This window comes from Augochlora pura, chromosome 10 (genome assembly GCF_028453695.1).
Source record: "Augochlora pura isolate Apur16 chromosome 10, APUR_v2.2.1, whole genome shotgun sequence".
NCBI lineage: Eukaryota > Metazoa > Arthropoda > Insecta > Hymenoptera > Halictidae > Augochlora > Augochlora pura.
The window spans coordinates 7,023,640-7,036,263 of NC_135781.1; the positions used below are offsets into that span (position 1 = coordinate 7,023,640).

Consider the following 12,624-nt stretch of genomic DNA (forward strand, 5'->3'; position numbering starts at 1 on the left):
TATAAGATAAATTGTTTTTAAGCCTCCAGATTTCACCTCGAGCGGCGCCACTATCTGGCTGGTAGTTTCAGCGTTTTGCCAATTGCCAGTTGGTGTTGCACGGACTCTGAACAAAGCTTCCAGATTTCGCCAGATGCGGCGCTACCGTTTGGATAGCAGTTTCAGCCTTTTGCCAGATACTAATTGGCGCTGTACGAGCCTTGACCGAAGCTTCTTGGTTTCGCCGTAAAAGGCGCCTGTATACTATCAGTAAGAGAGACTTCTGCATCCGCCGGTTGCGCAGTGCAATGGCGACATCTAACAGCAGTTTAATAGACTGGCTATTGAAATGATCGTGTTCCCTTCGTATATCCAGAAACTACAAAAAAGAGATGCCTATAGAAGAGCAGGAGGGGAATCGCCAAGAATACAACGGATACAGAAGGACGCATATACCGTAGACAGAGAAGAAACATTGTCAGTCGACACTGAGCGAGAGAGTAGAACAAAAGAACGATTGAAGTTGAAGCAGGAACGATTGAGTATACCACGGGCTTGGTCGCCACAGTCACAGCAAAATATTTGATGCTGGGTTGTATTAATCGCAACTAATTTCACGGTGAATATCCCATATCTTTTTAATATTCTCGCACCTTGTTCCTGATTGAGCGTTGCGTTTGCCTTTCGAAAACAGCGTCGATATTTCATGCACATGTCACAAATATGTCTTTCGCGGATGTTATGATTCGTGGATCAACTGCTTATCTATTTTTGCAAACACAGAATTTTGAATAAACAAACCGATCGTGAGTGAAACAAATTGTAAAATTTATTGTTTATTATCGGTCGGGACGTAAGTGTTGTCACAACAACTGTATTCGGAGAAAACTGTCGTGTACACAAAATTGCAAAGGCATTCTGTCTACGCGAAAAGTACAGTTTTCTCGATTAACTATAATCTAGCTGACATTCACTACGTTCGAAGTAGGTTACGAATGCCCATGCCAACAGATACTCTAATGCTTTAATTTATGGAAAATGGAGACATATAGGAGCACATTTCATTTTCCAAATAGGGGGGAGAAGCTATGCTAAATTTTCTCTAATTTTCCACACGCTGACGCTGCGATATTTCAACAGCCATTAATTGAAACTGTTTTAGATGCCTAATATTAAATTACAAAGCTCGGACGGAGAGGTTTTCGAAGTTGATGTTGACATTGCAAAATGCTCAGTCACCATAAAGACCATGTTGGAAGATCTTGGCATGGATGATGAAGAGGAAGAAGTTGTTCCCCTGCCAAACGTTAATTCTGCTATTTTGAAGAAAGTACTTCAGTGGGCAAGCTACCACAAAGATGATCCACCACCGCACGAAGACGAAGAAACCAAAGAAAAACGCACGGATGATATAAGTTCTTGGGATGCAGACTTCTTGAAGGTAATAAGATTGGAATTGTTACATTTATTTTATATATTTTGTATGTTTTGGTACTTAGCAAACCAATTTACTTATAGGTGGACCAAGGAACTCTTTTCGAATTAATTCTGGCAGCTAATTATCTTGATATTAAAGGGCTTTTAGATGTAACATGCAAAACAGTTGCTAACATGATAAAGGGTAAAACACCGGACGAAATTCGAAAGACATTCAATATTAAAAATGATTTTAGTGCAACAGAGGAGGAACAAGTACGCAAAGAGAACGAATGGTGTGAGGAAAAGTAGATCAACGTACGAACACATTGAACATTTTAATTTACTACAGAATTCCGTCTTAATACTCGAAAATTTCTGAGTTAATGCACCAATTGTATTGTTTGAAAAGAGGTTTCTTAACAAGTATCTATTTTCCAATTAATCCACCAAATAGTCGCTACTTAATGTCAAAAAAATTACGTCGATGTGTATATGGTTTATTTATCCTAAATCTTTGCATAACGTTTAATAATACTATTCACTACGCATAGTAAAAGTTACATGGATATAAATTAATCTTATTGTATCATTGTTACATTTACTTAGTATCATAGATATATTTAGTATCATAGACAGCCAAATTTTGTTTCATCTCGTTAGAATATAAGTCTCAAATTTTTTCATTCAATTTCCGATTTTTTCGTTTAGCAATATATTAGAGTAAATGTATGGTTTCGACAAAATTGTACACTGAATAGTCATATTAAAATATAACGAAAATTTGATTAATAGACATTCATCTGTGTTCGGTTCTGTCGAAAATCTCTGTCTAATATTTATTTTTTCGGTTTTATATCTTTCAGCGTATTAAATACTAAATTTTTGTTTGATAAAAGTAAAATACATTACAATATATGCAGAATAAATAATAATTTTTTGTGTGAATGGAACAAAGTTTACTTCTGCGCATATTTAATTCACGGTAAAACTTGAACATATAAAGTCTAAAATATTTTTCATAGAACAATTGAAATTTCTCCTAAATTAATATCATCTTTGCTTATGTGAAAAAATATTGTTCTGTATAAAAAGTCAATTTTATGCCAAGGTTTATCTAATAAATAATGATGAGTGTGAAATGAAAATGTTCAAACATAACCTTTGTTCCCATCGCAGAGTGTAGAGAATGTTGTGCAGCTATCAAGCATTAAAACAGTTCTGGATTCCAATAAAAATATAAATGGGGAAAAAAAGAATACTTTGTTTTTTAAAGAACCAACATCTCGTAACATTTGGCAATGGCTAATTATGAAATACACGGTGAATAAATCGATCGAAACTTAAAAAATTCTAATACGGTGTTAACATTGACCTTTGACTCGATAAGCAATTTTTACAGATGCTGTTCAAGAAAATGATTTTCCTGGCTGCAATACATCATCGAATGTCGTGAAAAAGTTGCATGACATTTGCGATTGGTCTGAAATCGAAAATGTAGCAATAGAATATCACGACTTAGACAATACCATTTGTATAACTTACAAAGAACTTCTTGCTACAAAAAACATGCTCTCTGACTTTTTACAGTGCATAAAGGGTTTCGAATTTTTCGGCATACATTTCGATGTTCCTGAATATTGCGTGATTTCTCTAATTCTTGGGTAAGAGGTTCAATTAGGTGAAACATGATCGTGGAAAAAGTATTCTTCAATCAAATCTTTTTGTAGGATTTTATGTAGCAAACACAGCTTTGTTAATGTACCATTCAATGCGACGGAATTTGGAAAGTTAAAAGAAATATTGCGGCTACGTTATTTGTTTTGTAAAGATGTGGTTGAAGGAGATATTGTAAGGCAATTTACAATTCAAAATAAATGCATTTACTTGATAAAATTAAAAAGTCAAAATCAGGATAAGTTGGACAACAATGGAAGTCATTATGCATATGCTATTACTACTTCGGGTTCAACCGGTGAACCAAAAGTTGTTAAAGTCTCTCACGCTTCCATAATTCCTAATATTCTAGACTTAGGCACAAGGCTGAGTATTCGAAAGTACGATAAAATTGCTCAATTGACAAGTTTTACGTTTGATCCGAGCATAGTTGAAATTTTTCTGGCTCTATCGTCAGCTGGAACATTGTTTATGATCTCGAAGGCGCTGAAAAATAATACTAATAGGTAAATATGATTCATGAAAATACGCAGTGTTTTCACTAACACGATTCTATATGAAAAAGTCATTATTTCATTTAAAAATAAAAAATGTTTCGCAAAATTTTATATGCAATGAAGCTTAATTAAGCGGTCTGATTATTGTTAAATAGTTCTACCTATGACACGTGCAGATTTCCGATTTATTTCGTAAATATTTGCACATTTTTATTTGGGAAAAATATCTTTTATTTCCAGGCTCTTGGAGGAAATTTATTCTAACAAAATTTCGATACTGCAAATAACTCCTTCACTCTTTTTCAACAACTGGACAACTGAAAGCTTAAAAGCTACTATTCTTAGCGATAACTCGTCCCTTAGAATTCTTCTTTTAGGTGGTGAACCTTTCCCGAAATTAGATTTACTTATTGAAGCAGTACATCCTCGTAACAATACAACAATCTATAATATTTATGGCATCACTGAGTTGTCTTGTTGGGCTAGTATTAATGAAGTTTTAATTAGTAGTGAACAAACTGATGTACAGTGCTTAGGTAAAGCATTGTCACACACTATATTAGAAGTTAGAAACGACGAGGGAGAAGTGATAACAAATGGTACAGGATCTCTTTATATAGGTAATTATCATACACTACGTTTAGGTAATAAAAAGTAGTTAATGCATGAAATATTGACTAAATTTGATATATTTGCATGTAGGCAGTGATAACAGAATTTGCGTACTAAATGAGGAAAATATTGAAGAGTTGGAACTACCAGTATTTCGTGAGAGTGGTGATATTGTTTTTGTAAGTATCATAAACTATTAAATGATATGTCACGTGATTAAAAGCAATCCTGTTCCAGATCGATGAAGACGGTAAAATATTTTATAAAGGAAGAAACAACAGCATCGTTAAACGGTTTGGAAATAAGGTCAATTTGGCAGACCTTGAAAAATTTGCATTGCAAGTCCATTTCGTTAAAAATTGTCACGCGATATGGGACGAGAGCTATCACAAGTTATACTTATGTATATACGCCAAGGAAACAACAAACTATGACAATATGGATATGATCATGATGGAACACTTGCAAAAGTTATGTTCCTTGTATAGACCAGACAAAATATATTTTTTAGATCATTTCGAATTTACTGCGAGTGGAAAAATCTCCGTAAATTTTTTAAAAAGTTACATAGAGGAACAGACGAACAAAACAGCAACAGTAAATAATATCAGCAGTCAAAATGCTGAAGACATTTTTAAGACTATTTGGGAAAACAATTTAAAGTGTAGGAACAGTGGATTCGTAAAATTAGGTGGCACGTCCATAACGGCGTTGCAAATGTCGAATGCTATATCCAAAGAAACGAACAGAGAATTTCCTGAATTGATTGGCATGCTTTTAAAGGATGCTACTATTGATGAATGCATCAATTACATAAGGGGTATTTTACTGATCTACCCCAATAATTCAATAAACTGTTCGATTAGATACATGCCTGATAACGACCAAATAATATCTTTAATTCACACTAAACTAGAAGATGAAGCATCATCAGATCAAGATACGAAAAATCATGATGCTAAATCAATGATTACAGAAAATCAAAGTTGTTCATATCAGTGGCATAAATGTAGAGGACAACTAAATTCCAGCAAAACAATGGAGAATAAAACATCTAAAGCACTGTACAATGCAGTAACAAAAATTGAGATATTGAAAACGTGTAATTTACGCAAATGCATAGATGCCTCATCAACTGTTTTTCATTACTCTAAGCAAGTATAAATTAAAGCAACAATGTTAGATTTCTTAAGTTTTAACTATTCAATTTTTAATTTAGTGGAAAGAGCTACGCAACAGTTGGTTCACATTCCGGATTGATAGCTACGGTTTTATTGGAAGCAGAAAGTTGTTTTCCTACATTCGTGGTACAACTTCCTAACAGAATTGAAGCATCAATTTTAATTTCAGACAATTTCAGGGGTATAGTGGGTAAGTGTTTTATTCTAATTGTTCATTTCTTGACTAGATTATTAATTCTTTGTTTTCTAGGATGCCATGACGGCAACATATATTGTTTACACTTGAAAACAGGAGAAGTTTTTTGGAAATATCAAACGAAAGATGTCGTCAAATGTTCAGCAATATTTTGCGAAGAACGGAGAAATGTATTTGTAGGTTCTTACGACTGTTTTATATACTGTCTCTCTGCTAAGGTATATAAATCAATCTTCTTCGGATGATATTTTGAATAATTTCACTAAAAGGTAATCAATACAGGACGGATCTGAAATCTGGAAATGCAATACTGGAAATGGGAGTATCAGTGCTTCCGGTTGCTTACACTTACCATCAAACAGCGTGCTGTTCGGAACTTTAGATGGTTCTTGTTTGGCACTGGAACAGTTGTCGGGTGAAGTTATTTGGAAATACAAATTAACAGATCCTATCTTTGTTTCACCAGTAACATTAAACACCGGGCTTGTCTTATTTTGTTCTGTAACAGGAATGTTAATATGTTTTGACATCAAGATCAATGCTAAGGTAATATTTTGTGTTAAAAGGTCGCTTACAAGACAAGATCCCCAACCCAGAAATGTTGAAAATTATGAAATTTTAAATATACATAGAGAACAACTTTTTTCCGGCTGGGGACCTTGACTTACAAGACAATGATTACTCAATTGAATTTTGTTTCATAACTGTTAGATGTGGCAGTACAAAATAAACGGCAATGTGTTCTCATACATAGTGAAGCACAATGATGTGCTTACAAGACACGAAAACATTATTCTAGCTAGTCAGAATAAGAACGTGTACTGTTTCGAGTCGCCAAATAAGTTTAAGACTGAACCTATTTTAAAATATACATTGCATCTTGAGTCATCAGTTTTCGCTACTCCTTGGTGCGAGGACGACATTTTGTTTATGGCGTGTACAGATGGCACATTATATATTTATAACTTTGTGACAAACAAATTAATGAAAACAGAGAAGCTTCCCGGTGAAGTATTTTCATCGCCTGTTCTTGTCAATGACATGGTGGTCGTTGGATGCCGGGACAATAATATTTATGTGCTGAAACTCCAACACAACTAAACGTGTCCTGTTTGATAAGAATACAAATCATTGAAATTAATACAATACCGTTTATTCTTTTCTGACGACCGTCACATTACAGTTACGTAAGTAACACTTTAGGTAAAGATAAAGGCGAAACACGTGGCCGCCTTCCAATGAATTCGTACGTGACACGAATCATTGTGAATCAGTGCGCTTATAGTTTTTTTTTTTTCAAGCAAGAATGCAAGCGAATTAAAAGTTCTGAGGAACAACCAATCGCTCGGTAACAAAACATCCACGCATACATTTAATGCACACGCATAGCGGTCCTAAAAGCAACATATGCATGTCGTATATAGTTGCCCTCTCGATTCATGTCCTCTCGGTTGATAATGATCATAAATACTGGACAAGAGAATTGTCTGGCCCTCAAGCTCACATAAAATAACAACGTTTTAACGATTCCAACTTCTCTATACTCTCATTCTTCTAATATTTGAGAACGAGAAAGAATATACATATATATCTATTTAATTTATATATTTATATACTTGGCCGCTCTTTCAATCCTTTTTTCTTTCCTAATATTTCAATATAGATTCTCTCCTGTAATTATATTTCAATTACAGGCAATTGTTCTTTGCGAGAGATTCGGCTTATAGTATGCATATGTTTTCGGTTTGCATTCCTGTGAAATACACGTGTGTGTCTCGAGTCTCAACCGATACCGGAACTAAATGTGCAGGAGTATGATATAGTTGTCTACGACTAAAACAGGGACGTTGTCGCGCTATTCACGATGTCCGCGTGCAAATTTACCGGTTTTCTTAATAATTCGTCTTGTACCACAATGTTTTACAACAATTTCGATGAACGTTACTATCTATACTCTTTTTGTTCGACAGTCAAAACATGAGATATACATCCGTGATGTGGTGACAATGGTTGCTACAAAACGCACTGGTGATGGTAAATACATGGAGAACACACGAGTCGTCCTGTAACATTTATTTCGTTCCCCGTTCAGAATGTATCGAAAATACTCAAATCACAAACGGTACAAGTTTCATTGTCAACCCTATTTCGAAATATGTCGTGTCTGCTTGTATTCCAGAAAGAGAGAAAGAGAGAGAGAGAGAGAGAAGGGCGGGGAGAGAAAAAAGAAAACGGTGCATTTAAAGGATTGTATGTAGAATGGTATTTAGACAAACTTAAAAGATAAATGTTTGAATATTCCGTTCTGCCCTTGGTAGTAGTTCTCCGCGAAAGAGAATCTAGAATTATTAGGCGTGAGTCCTATCGGCGAATCGTATCCGCCTCAAGACTCGATTAAACACCGACGCGGTCGGTAAGATTACGCATTAAATTACGTTGCTCACTCTTGTTTTGTTTCTTTCTCTTTCGTTAAATTCAGGATGAACTAGTTTCGAGAATGACCAGCTGCGCTAGCTGTCGTACGGTTACTGGTCCTCGTCGCCTAGGTCTTGTTTCACTTTCTTGAAGTCGAACTCCTCGCCGGTAGCTCGCTTGAATATATTGAGGACGTCTAAACAGGTGGTCTCGAAGTGCGTTGTGGCGTCGTAACTCGTTGATATGAAGATCTGACTATTCAGACCATTGTCGGTCGGCTCCATGTAGTCGGAAACTGATATGAACTTTTGCCTGATAGGGCCGAGCAAATCGAGGCCGGGCTTGATCTCGGCTTCCGGATTGTTCGTCTCGACCGTGGTCGACACCATGGCGATGAACCATCCTTTCGCAGCCACTTGATGAGTATGAGATACCAAAGACACATAGATGTCGGAATTGCGGTTGACCTGCGAAGGAATGTTCAGATTAGTCTATAGCATTGTGACTCGAATACTCTGTAACGTCCCGGAAAACTCTACGGTAGAAGGAAGACTGTATAGAAATCCTAAAAGTCTGCCTACTTGTTTCTGAGGAATAATGATTTGCGTCGACAGAGCGTCTCCTGTGCCTGATATCGGGTGATCTAAGAGGCAAATGCATCTTATGACCTGACCCACTTTCTTCACGCGATCAGGTACATATGTAGGATCACAAAAGACCTGTTTACACTGAGCTACCTCGTCTCCGGAACGTACACCAACGACCTACAAAAGAAAACTCGATAATCAACGTTCAATTTCACCATACACATCGGTTGGCATGTAAAAATTGTTCGCTGGCGCTCACCTTTCCGTCTTTGACGACAATTTCGTCGATCGGCTTGTCCAGCATGTACGTTCCACCGTAAATGGCGCTAAGTCGGGCGAAGCCTTGAGGAAGCTCGCCCAAACCGTACATGGGGTACAAATACGGTGATTTTCCATAACGCGCTAAACTATCGCTGTACAATTTAATTCTTCTTATAGTAGTAATTGCACGTTGGCCTATATACTCGTCGTCCCTGAAGCGGAAAGGCATCTTATTAGTAAAATGAAAATTATGGACAAGACGTTTTGTTGAACTATTCAAACTATACTATTGTCATCATCAAAATCCCACGCAAGGGCTGAACAATACTGAATTGATTTAATATAGTTGAAATTATATTCTAATGAAAGACGATTCCGATGACCGTTTGTGTACCTATAAAGTGCTAGCGCGTGACCCGTGAAGTCCTGAGTATTTTTGTCGAGATTGAACTTGTTATACAGAGCACTCATGTTATTGCTGAACGGGTCGAAGCCGTCCCAAGTGTCGGGCTTGTCCTCCTGCATGTTCTGCACCCATATTAGGAAGCTGCGGAACCGCCTCTTTTCGAACAGGCCCATAAGGTCACTGGACAACGCCTCCTGCTGGTCGATCGGCACCTTCGAGATCTTCCCGGACTTGTAGACGTACGAACCCTCGACGCATTTGAACTCCAAATAACGTGTCACGCCGGTGTGAATTAGTAGCTTCACCAGCAACCCGTTCGCCATCAGGAACTTGGGAATTAAATCAACGTTCCAGTCGCGGCCACGACCGTAGCGCTCATCCGGCGTAGGGGCCTTGAATTTCCTAGATAACAGAACAAACGAAAATTATCGATAACAGCTTCCTGCGTCCATTCCCGGCTATGCAATTTACCGTAATTTATAACATGGTAATATACCACTCTTAACATCCGGTCTTTCAAGTAACATTTATTTTTTCAGCATTTAATCTGTATAAAAAAAAAACAGCAATTCTCCATATCTATTTTAAACACAAACAGCTTTAAACAATTTTTGCATTACAAGAAAATCCAATGTTAAGAATTTCTTGTCAACCACAAAAATTATACAAATGCTTTTACCACGATACCATGATATTTAAAAAAAGAATCATTTTTTACAAAATAATCATAATCGTATACATAAACTTGCAAAAAAGTGTTTCTGGAGCAGTTAACGGTTGAGAGTCCCTGCTCTATCGCACGATCCTCATATCACAGCAACGCCGAAGGCATAACAAAGTAATCCCATCTCAAAAATTATTATCATTGAGTAGACTACTGTGCTTAGAGCTTGTTAACATTTTTAAATTATATACGTTGCATTTCAGTGTACTACGTGCTTACATTCAGTGACGGAGAGGTTTTCATCGATTTCCATCGACTGAATCGTTAAATGGGATAAAAATATTCCGCAGTAAAATTACAAGACCGCGAATACGCATCTTCTCTCGTGTAACGTGACGGAGAAGTAAGCATTTCGGCGATGTAATTGTACAAATTCGATTAATTGTTGTTACTGTACGTGTTTGGATTTTTCCTTTACTTTCACGCTGTTTTCGAACGGTCATTGCATCGAATTATACGGCGAGTGCAACGCAGACAAGGCAACGGTTACAACGGATGGATAGTTTAGATGTGTTACAATTTATCGAGCACAGCCGGTCACTTGATGGCTGTCTCTCTTCAATGAACCAGAAGTGTAATCGCGCGGACACGTTATCGCAATTTATTTTTTCAACCAGCTGAATTCCACGCGAACGGAAGATTTCTCTGGCCTTCTTTCTTTCTTTTTTATTTTTATCGAATTTGACGCTCAATGGTCCTCGCTCGTTGAACTTCACTCTTTCGCGCGATTTAGTTCCCGATAAGAGCCTGCTAATTAATTTGTATAACGATGACGATGACCATCTGTAAATAGAAACTTTTCTCCGTCAGAGAACGATTGTGCAGCAAAAGAAAAATACCTATAATTCCGAATCTATATAGATATGCGAACATATGTTCGATTTCATGGATCGAGGATGGCGTACAAGTAACGGTGCGCTGGCCACTCTGTTACTTAATATTTTCTCTTCATAATTCTTCGAGCGTAAACCAATGCTATTGCAAGTTCCGCTATACGTCATAGTTTGCCGCATACACCAATAAAAGTCGCAGACGATCAAAAAAGAGAAGCATTTTTATCGTGTCGACAGGAGGTGGCGAACCAATAGGCATGTTTGCTTGGCAGTTCTAACACTGAACGATTCGATGGATTAGTATTTCACCACAGAGAGAGAAAGAGACAGACAGCGTGAGAGCAATGATGGAGTGGGAGAAGTCAGCGTCGAACATAGAAAAAGTGTTTTGGAAGAGAAAACAATGCGACTTTTTGCTGTATCTGGAAGAACGTTACAGTTGCCGATCTTGTCAAGTTCGATCGGTAGCGAGCCATTTCTTCACCAAACATTAACTGTTATTTCGCCACAGTTCCCTCTAATTATTTCACAGAAGCGAGTGAGAATATCTCCTTACTCCGCAACGTAGCAAATGAAAACATAAAAATATTCCCAGTAACGCTAAAAAGAAATAAGAGATTAAAAACGATCTCTTTACGTAGTTTATTCTAACTTTTAAAACGCTAATTGCGTAGTTGAATCTTCGAAGAATCAATTAAAATTCCTCTGGACAAATCGTTGGAGGGAAGCAGCGCATGATTCGCAATGAAATCATCAACAGTTTGACTGCGTTTCTGGAAAGAGAATTCCGTCGGCTTCGAAATGGCTGTAAGCAAAAGTTACTTGGTCAAAGGGTAGCATCTCTGCTACGTGGACTTTTCGAAGTCGTTGACAATCAATATTCGGGGCACCGTTTTGGCTGGTTGGCTAAAATTTCGTGAAACTCAATCTCTCGAGTACGCAAGAAATGTTGGTCGTTTGAAAGAAAAGTCGGTGACCGGGTGTTGCAGAAATTATGCACGATTTGACGTGGAATGGCTCGCGTTTCGCGGGGCGGGCCCCTCCCCCAGGTTCGTATCGAGTGGCATTCTAGCCAACCTTCTGGAATCGTTTGGAGAAAGGGATGTGGATGGGTTGGATGGGATGCAGCCGCACGGCAACGACGCATTATCGCGGGTGACGGTATACGTCACGGTTCGCCCGACGGACACGCTCGACGGAGGAACTCGGGCGCGAGCGGCGAGCGACGCGATCGTGTCCCCGCGAGAGAAAAGCGGCCGAGAAGGGAAAAAATCAATATTTAAGACGAGTCATCGTTTGTCGACGATCACAGGGGATAACGTTGGCTGGGTATGCCGGCGGATCTCGTTGCGATTCGACCCTAGTACGGCACCTGGTACGGCTGTCGGGGACGAAGCGTCGATTCGCGACGGGACTTACGCGAACAAATCCTCCAGCGGCGTAATGGAGGCTGACTCTCCGCCGTAGTACTTGTTGCGATCTACGTGGAGCACCTTCTTCCCGCTGACCGACAGCATACCGGAGAGTATGCACTCCTTGAGCCCGGTGCCCAGCACGATCGCGTCGTATTCTTCATTCATGTCGTTGGATAGAAGCGAACCACACAACCACTGAACCAAACGCACGCGAAATTAGCCGCGAGTCCTAACACGTCCTTTCCTTCTCGCTTCGGAATCGGTAATCGGAACACGAAAACGCTAAAGCACACGGACCACGCGACTGCCAACTCGCACGACTATTATGCCGGAACGGAAGACCTCGTTCTTTCGCTGACTGCCGATGACGGAGCTGCCGATGAAACGATAGTGGTGCTGCTACCGCTGGTGGAGCTACTACCGCA

At 38.5% G+C, this 12,624-nt stretch overlaps 3 protein-coding genes across 4 annotated transcripts; 2 read left to right on the forward strand and 1 right to left on the reverse strand.

Annotated features, from left to right (window-relative positions):
• Positions 1-425: 425 nt before the first annotated feature.
• Skpa (S-phase kinase associated protein 1 SKP1-related A) lies at positions 426-2,619 on the forward strand. Of its 2 annotated transcripts, none has more exons than XM_078193759.1 (3): positions 426-598; positions 1,142-1,420; positions 1,498-2,618. In XM_078193759.1, exons 2-3 carry the CDS (start codon positions 1,142-1,144, stop codon positions 1,705-1,707), a joined length of 489 nt encoding a protein of 162 aa, XP_078049885.1. In that variant the 5' UTR covers positions 426-598; the 3' UTR covers positions 1,708-2,618. The 2 variants fall into 2 exon arrangements, with proteins under 2 accessions (XP_078049885.1, XP_078049886.1); XM_078193760.1 differs by lacking the exon at positions 426-598 and adding an exon at positions 644-785 and having other exon boundaries at positions 1,498-2,619.
• Aasdh (Aminoadipate-semialdehyde dehydrogenase) lies at positions 2,580-7,264 on the forward strand. The gene is made up of 10 exons (XM_078193757.1): positions 2,580-2,718; positions 2,798-3,059; positions 3,126-3,578; positions 3,810-4,189; positions 4,272-4,360; positions 4,419-5,335; positions 5,401-5,552; positions 5,613-5,776; positions 5,841-6,104; positions 6,270-7,264. The coding sequence occupies exons 1-10, from the start codon at positions 2,697-2,699 to the stop codon at positions 6,657-6,659; spliced, it is 3,093 nt and encodes a 1,030-aa protein (XP_078049883.1). The 5' UTR covers positions 2,580-2,696; the 3' UTR covers positions 6,660-7,264.
• Positions 7,265-7,616: 352 nt separating this feature from the next.
• Positions 7,617-12,624, reverse strand: Gdi (GDP dissociation inhibitor). Its single transcript, XM_078193758.1, has 5 exons — positions 12,204-12,624; positions 9,216-9,629; positions 8,820-9,033; positions 8,555-8,737; positions 7,617-8,440 (listed from the first exon to the last, which is right to left on the reverse strand). The coding sequence occupies exons 1-5, from the start codon at positions 12,362-12,364 to the stop codon at positions 8,084-8,086; spliced, it is 1,329 nt and encodes a 442-aa protein (XP_078049884.1). The 5' UTR covers positions 12,365-12,624; the 3' UTR covers positions 7,617-8,083.

Coding starts and splice junctions, on each gene's coding strand:
- Skpa (XM_078193759.1), top strand. CDS start 1,142: ATGCCTAATATTAAATTACAAAGCTCGGACGGAGAGGTTTTCGAAGTT. Junction 1,421..1,497: donor GGGATGCAGACTTCTTGAAG/GTAATAAGATTG, acceptor ATTTACTTATAG/GTGGACCAAGGAACTCTTTT.
- Aasdh (XM_078193757.1), top strand. CDS start 2,697: ATGGCTAATTATGAAATACACG. Junction 3,579..3,809: donor CTGAAAAATAATACTAATAG/GTAAATATGATT, acceptor TTTTATTTCCAG/GCTCTTGGAGGAAATTTATT. Junction 5,777..5,840: donor TATACTGTCTCTCTGCTAAG/GTATATAAATCA, acceptor TAATCAATACAG/GACGGATCTGAAATCTGGAA.
- Gdi (XM_078193758.1), bottom strand. CDS start 12,364: ATGAATGAAGAATACGACGCGATCGTGCTGGGCACCGGGCTCAAGGAG. Junction 8,738..8,819: donor TTGTCGTCAAAGACGGAAAG/GTGAGCGCCAGC, acceptor TTTCTTTTGTAG/GTCGTTGGTGTACGTTCCGG. Junction 8,441..8,554: donor TCATTATTCCTCAGAAACAA/GTAGGCAGACTT, acceptor ATTCCTTCGCAG/GTCAACCGCAATTCCGACAT.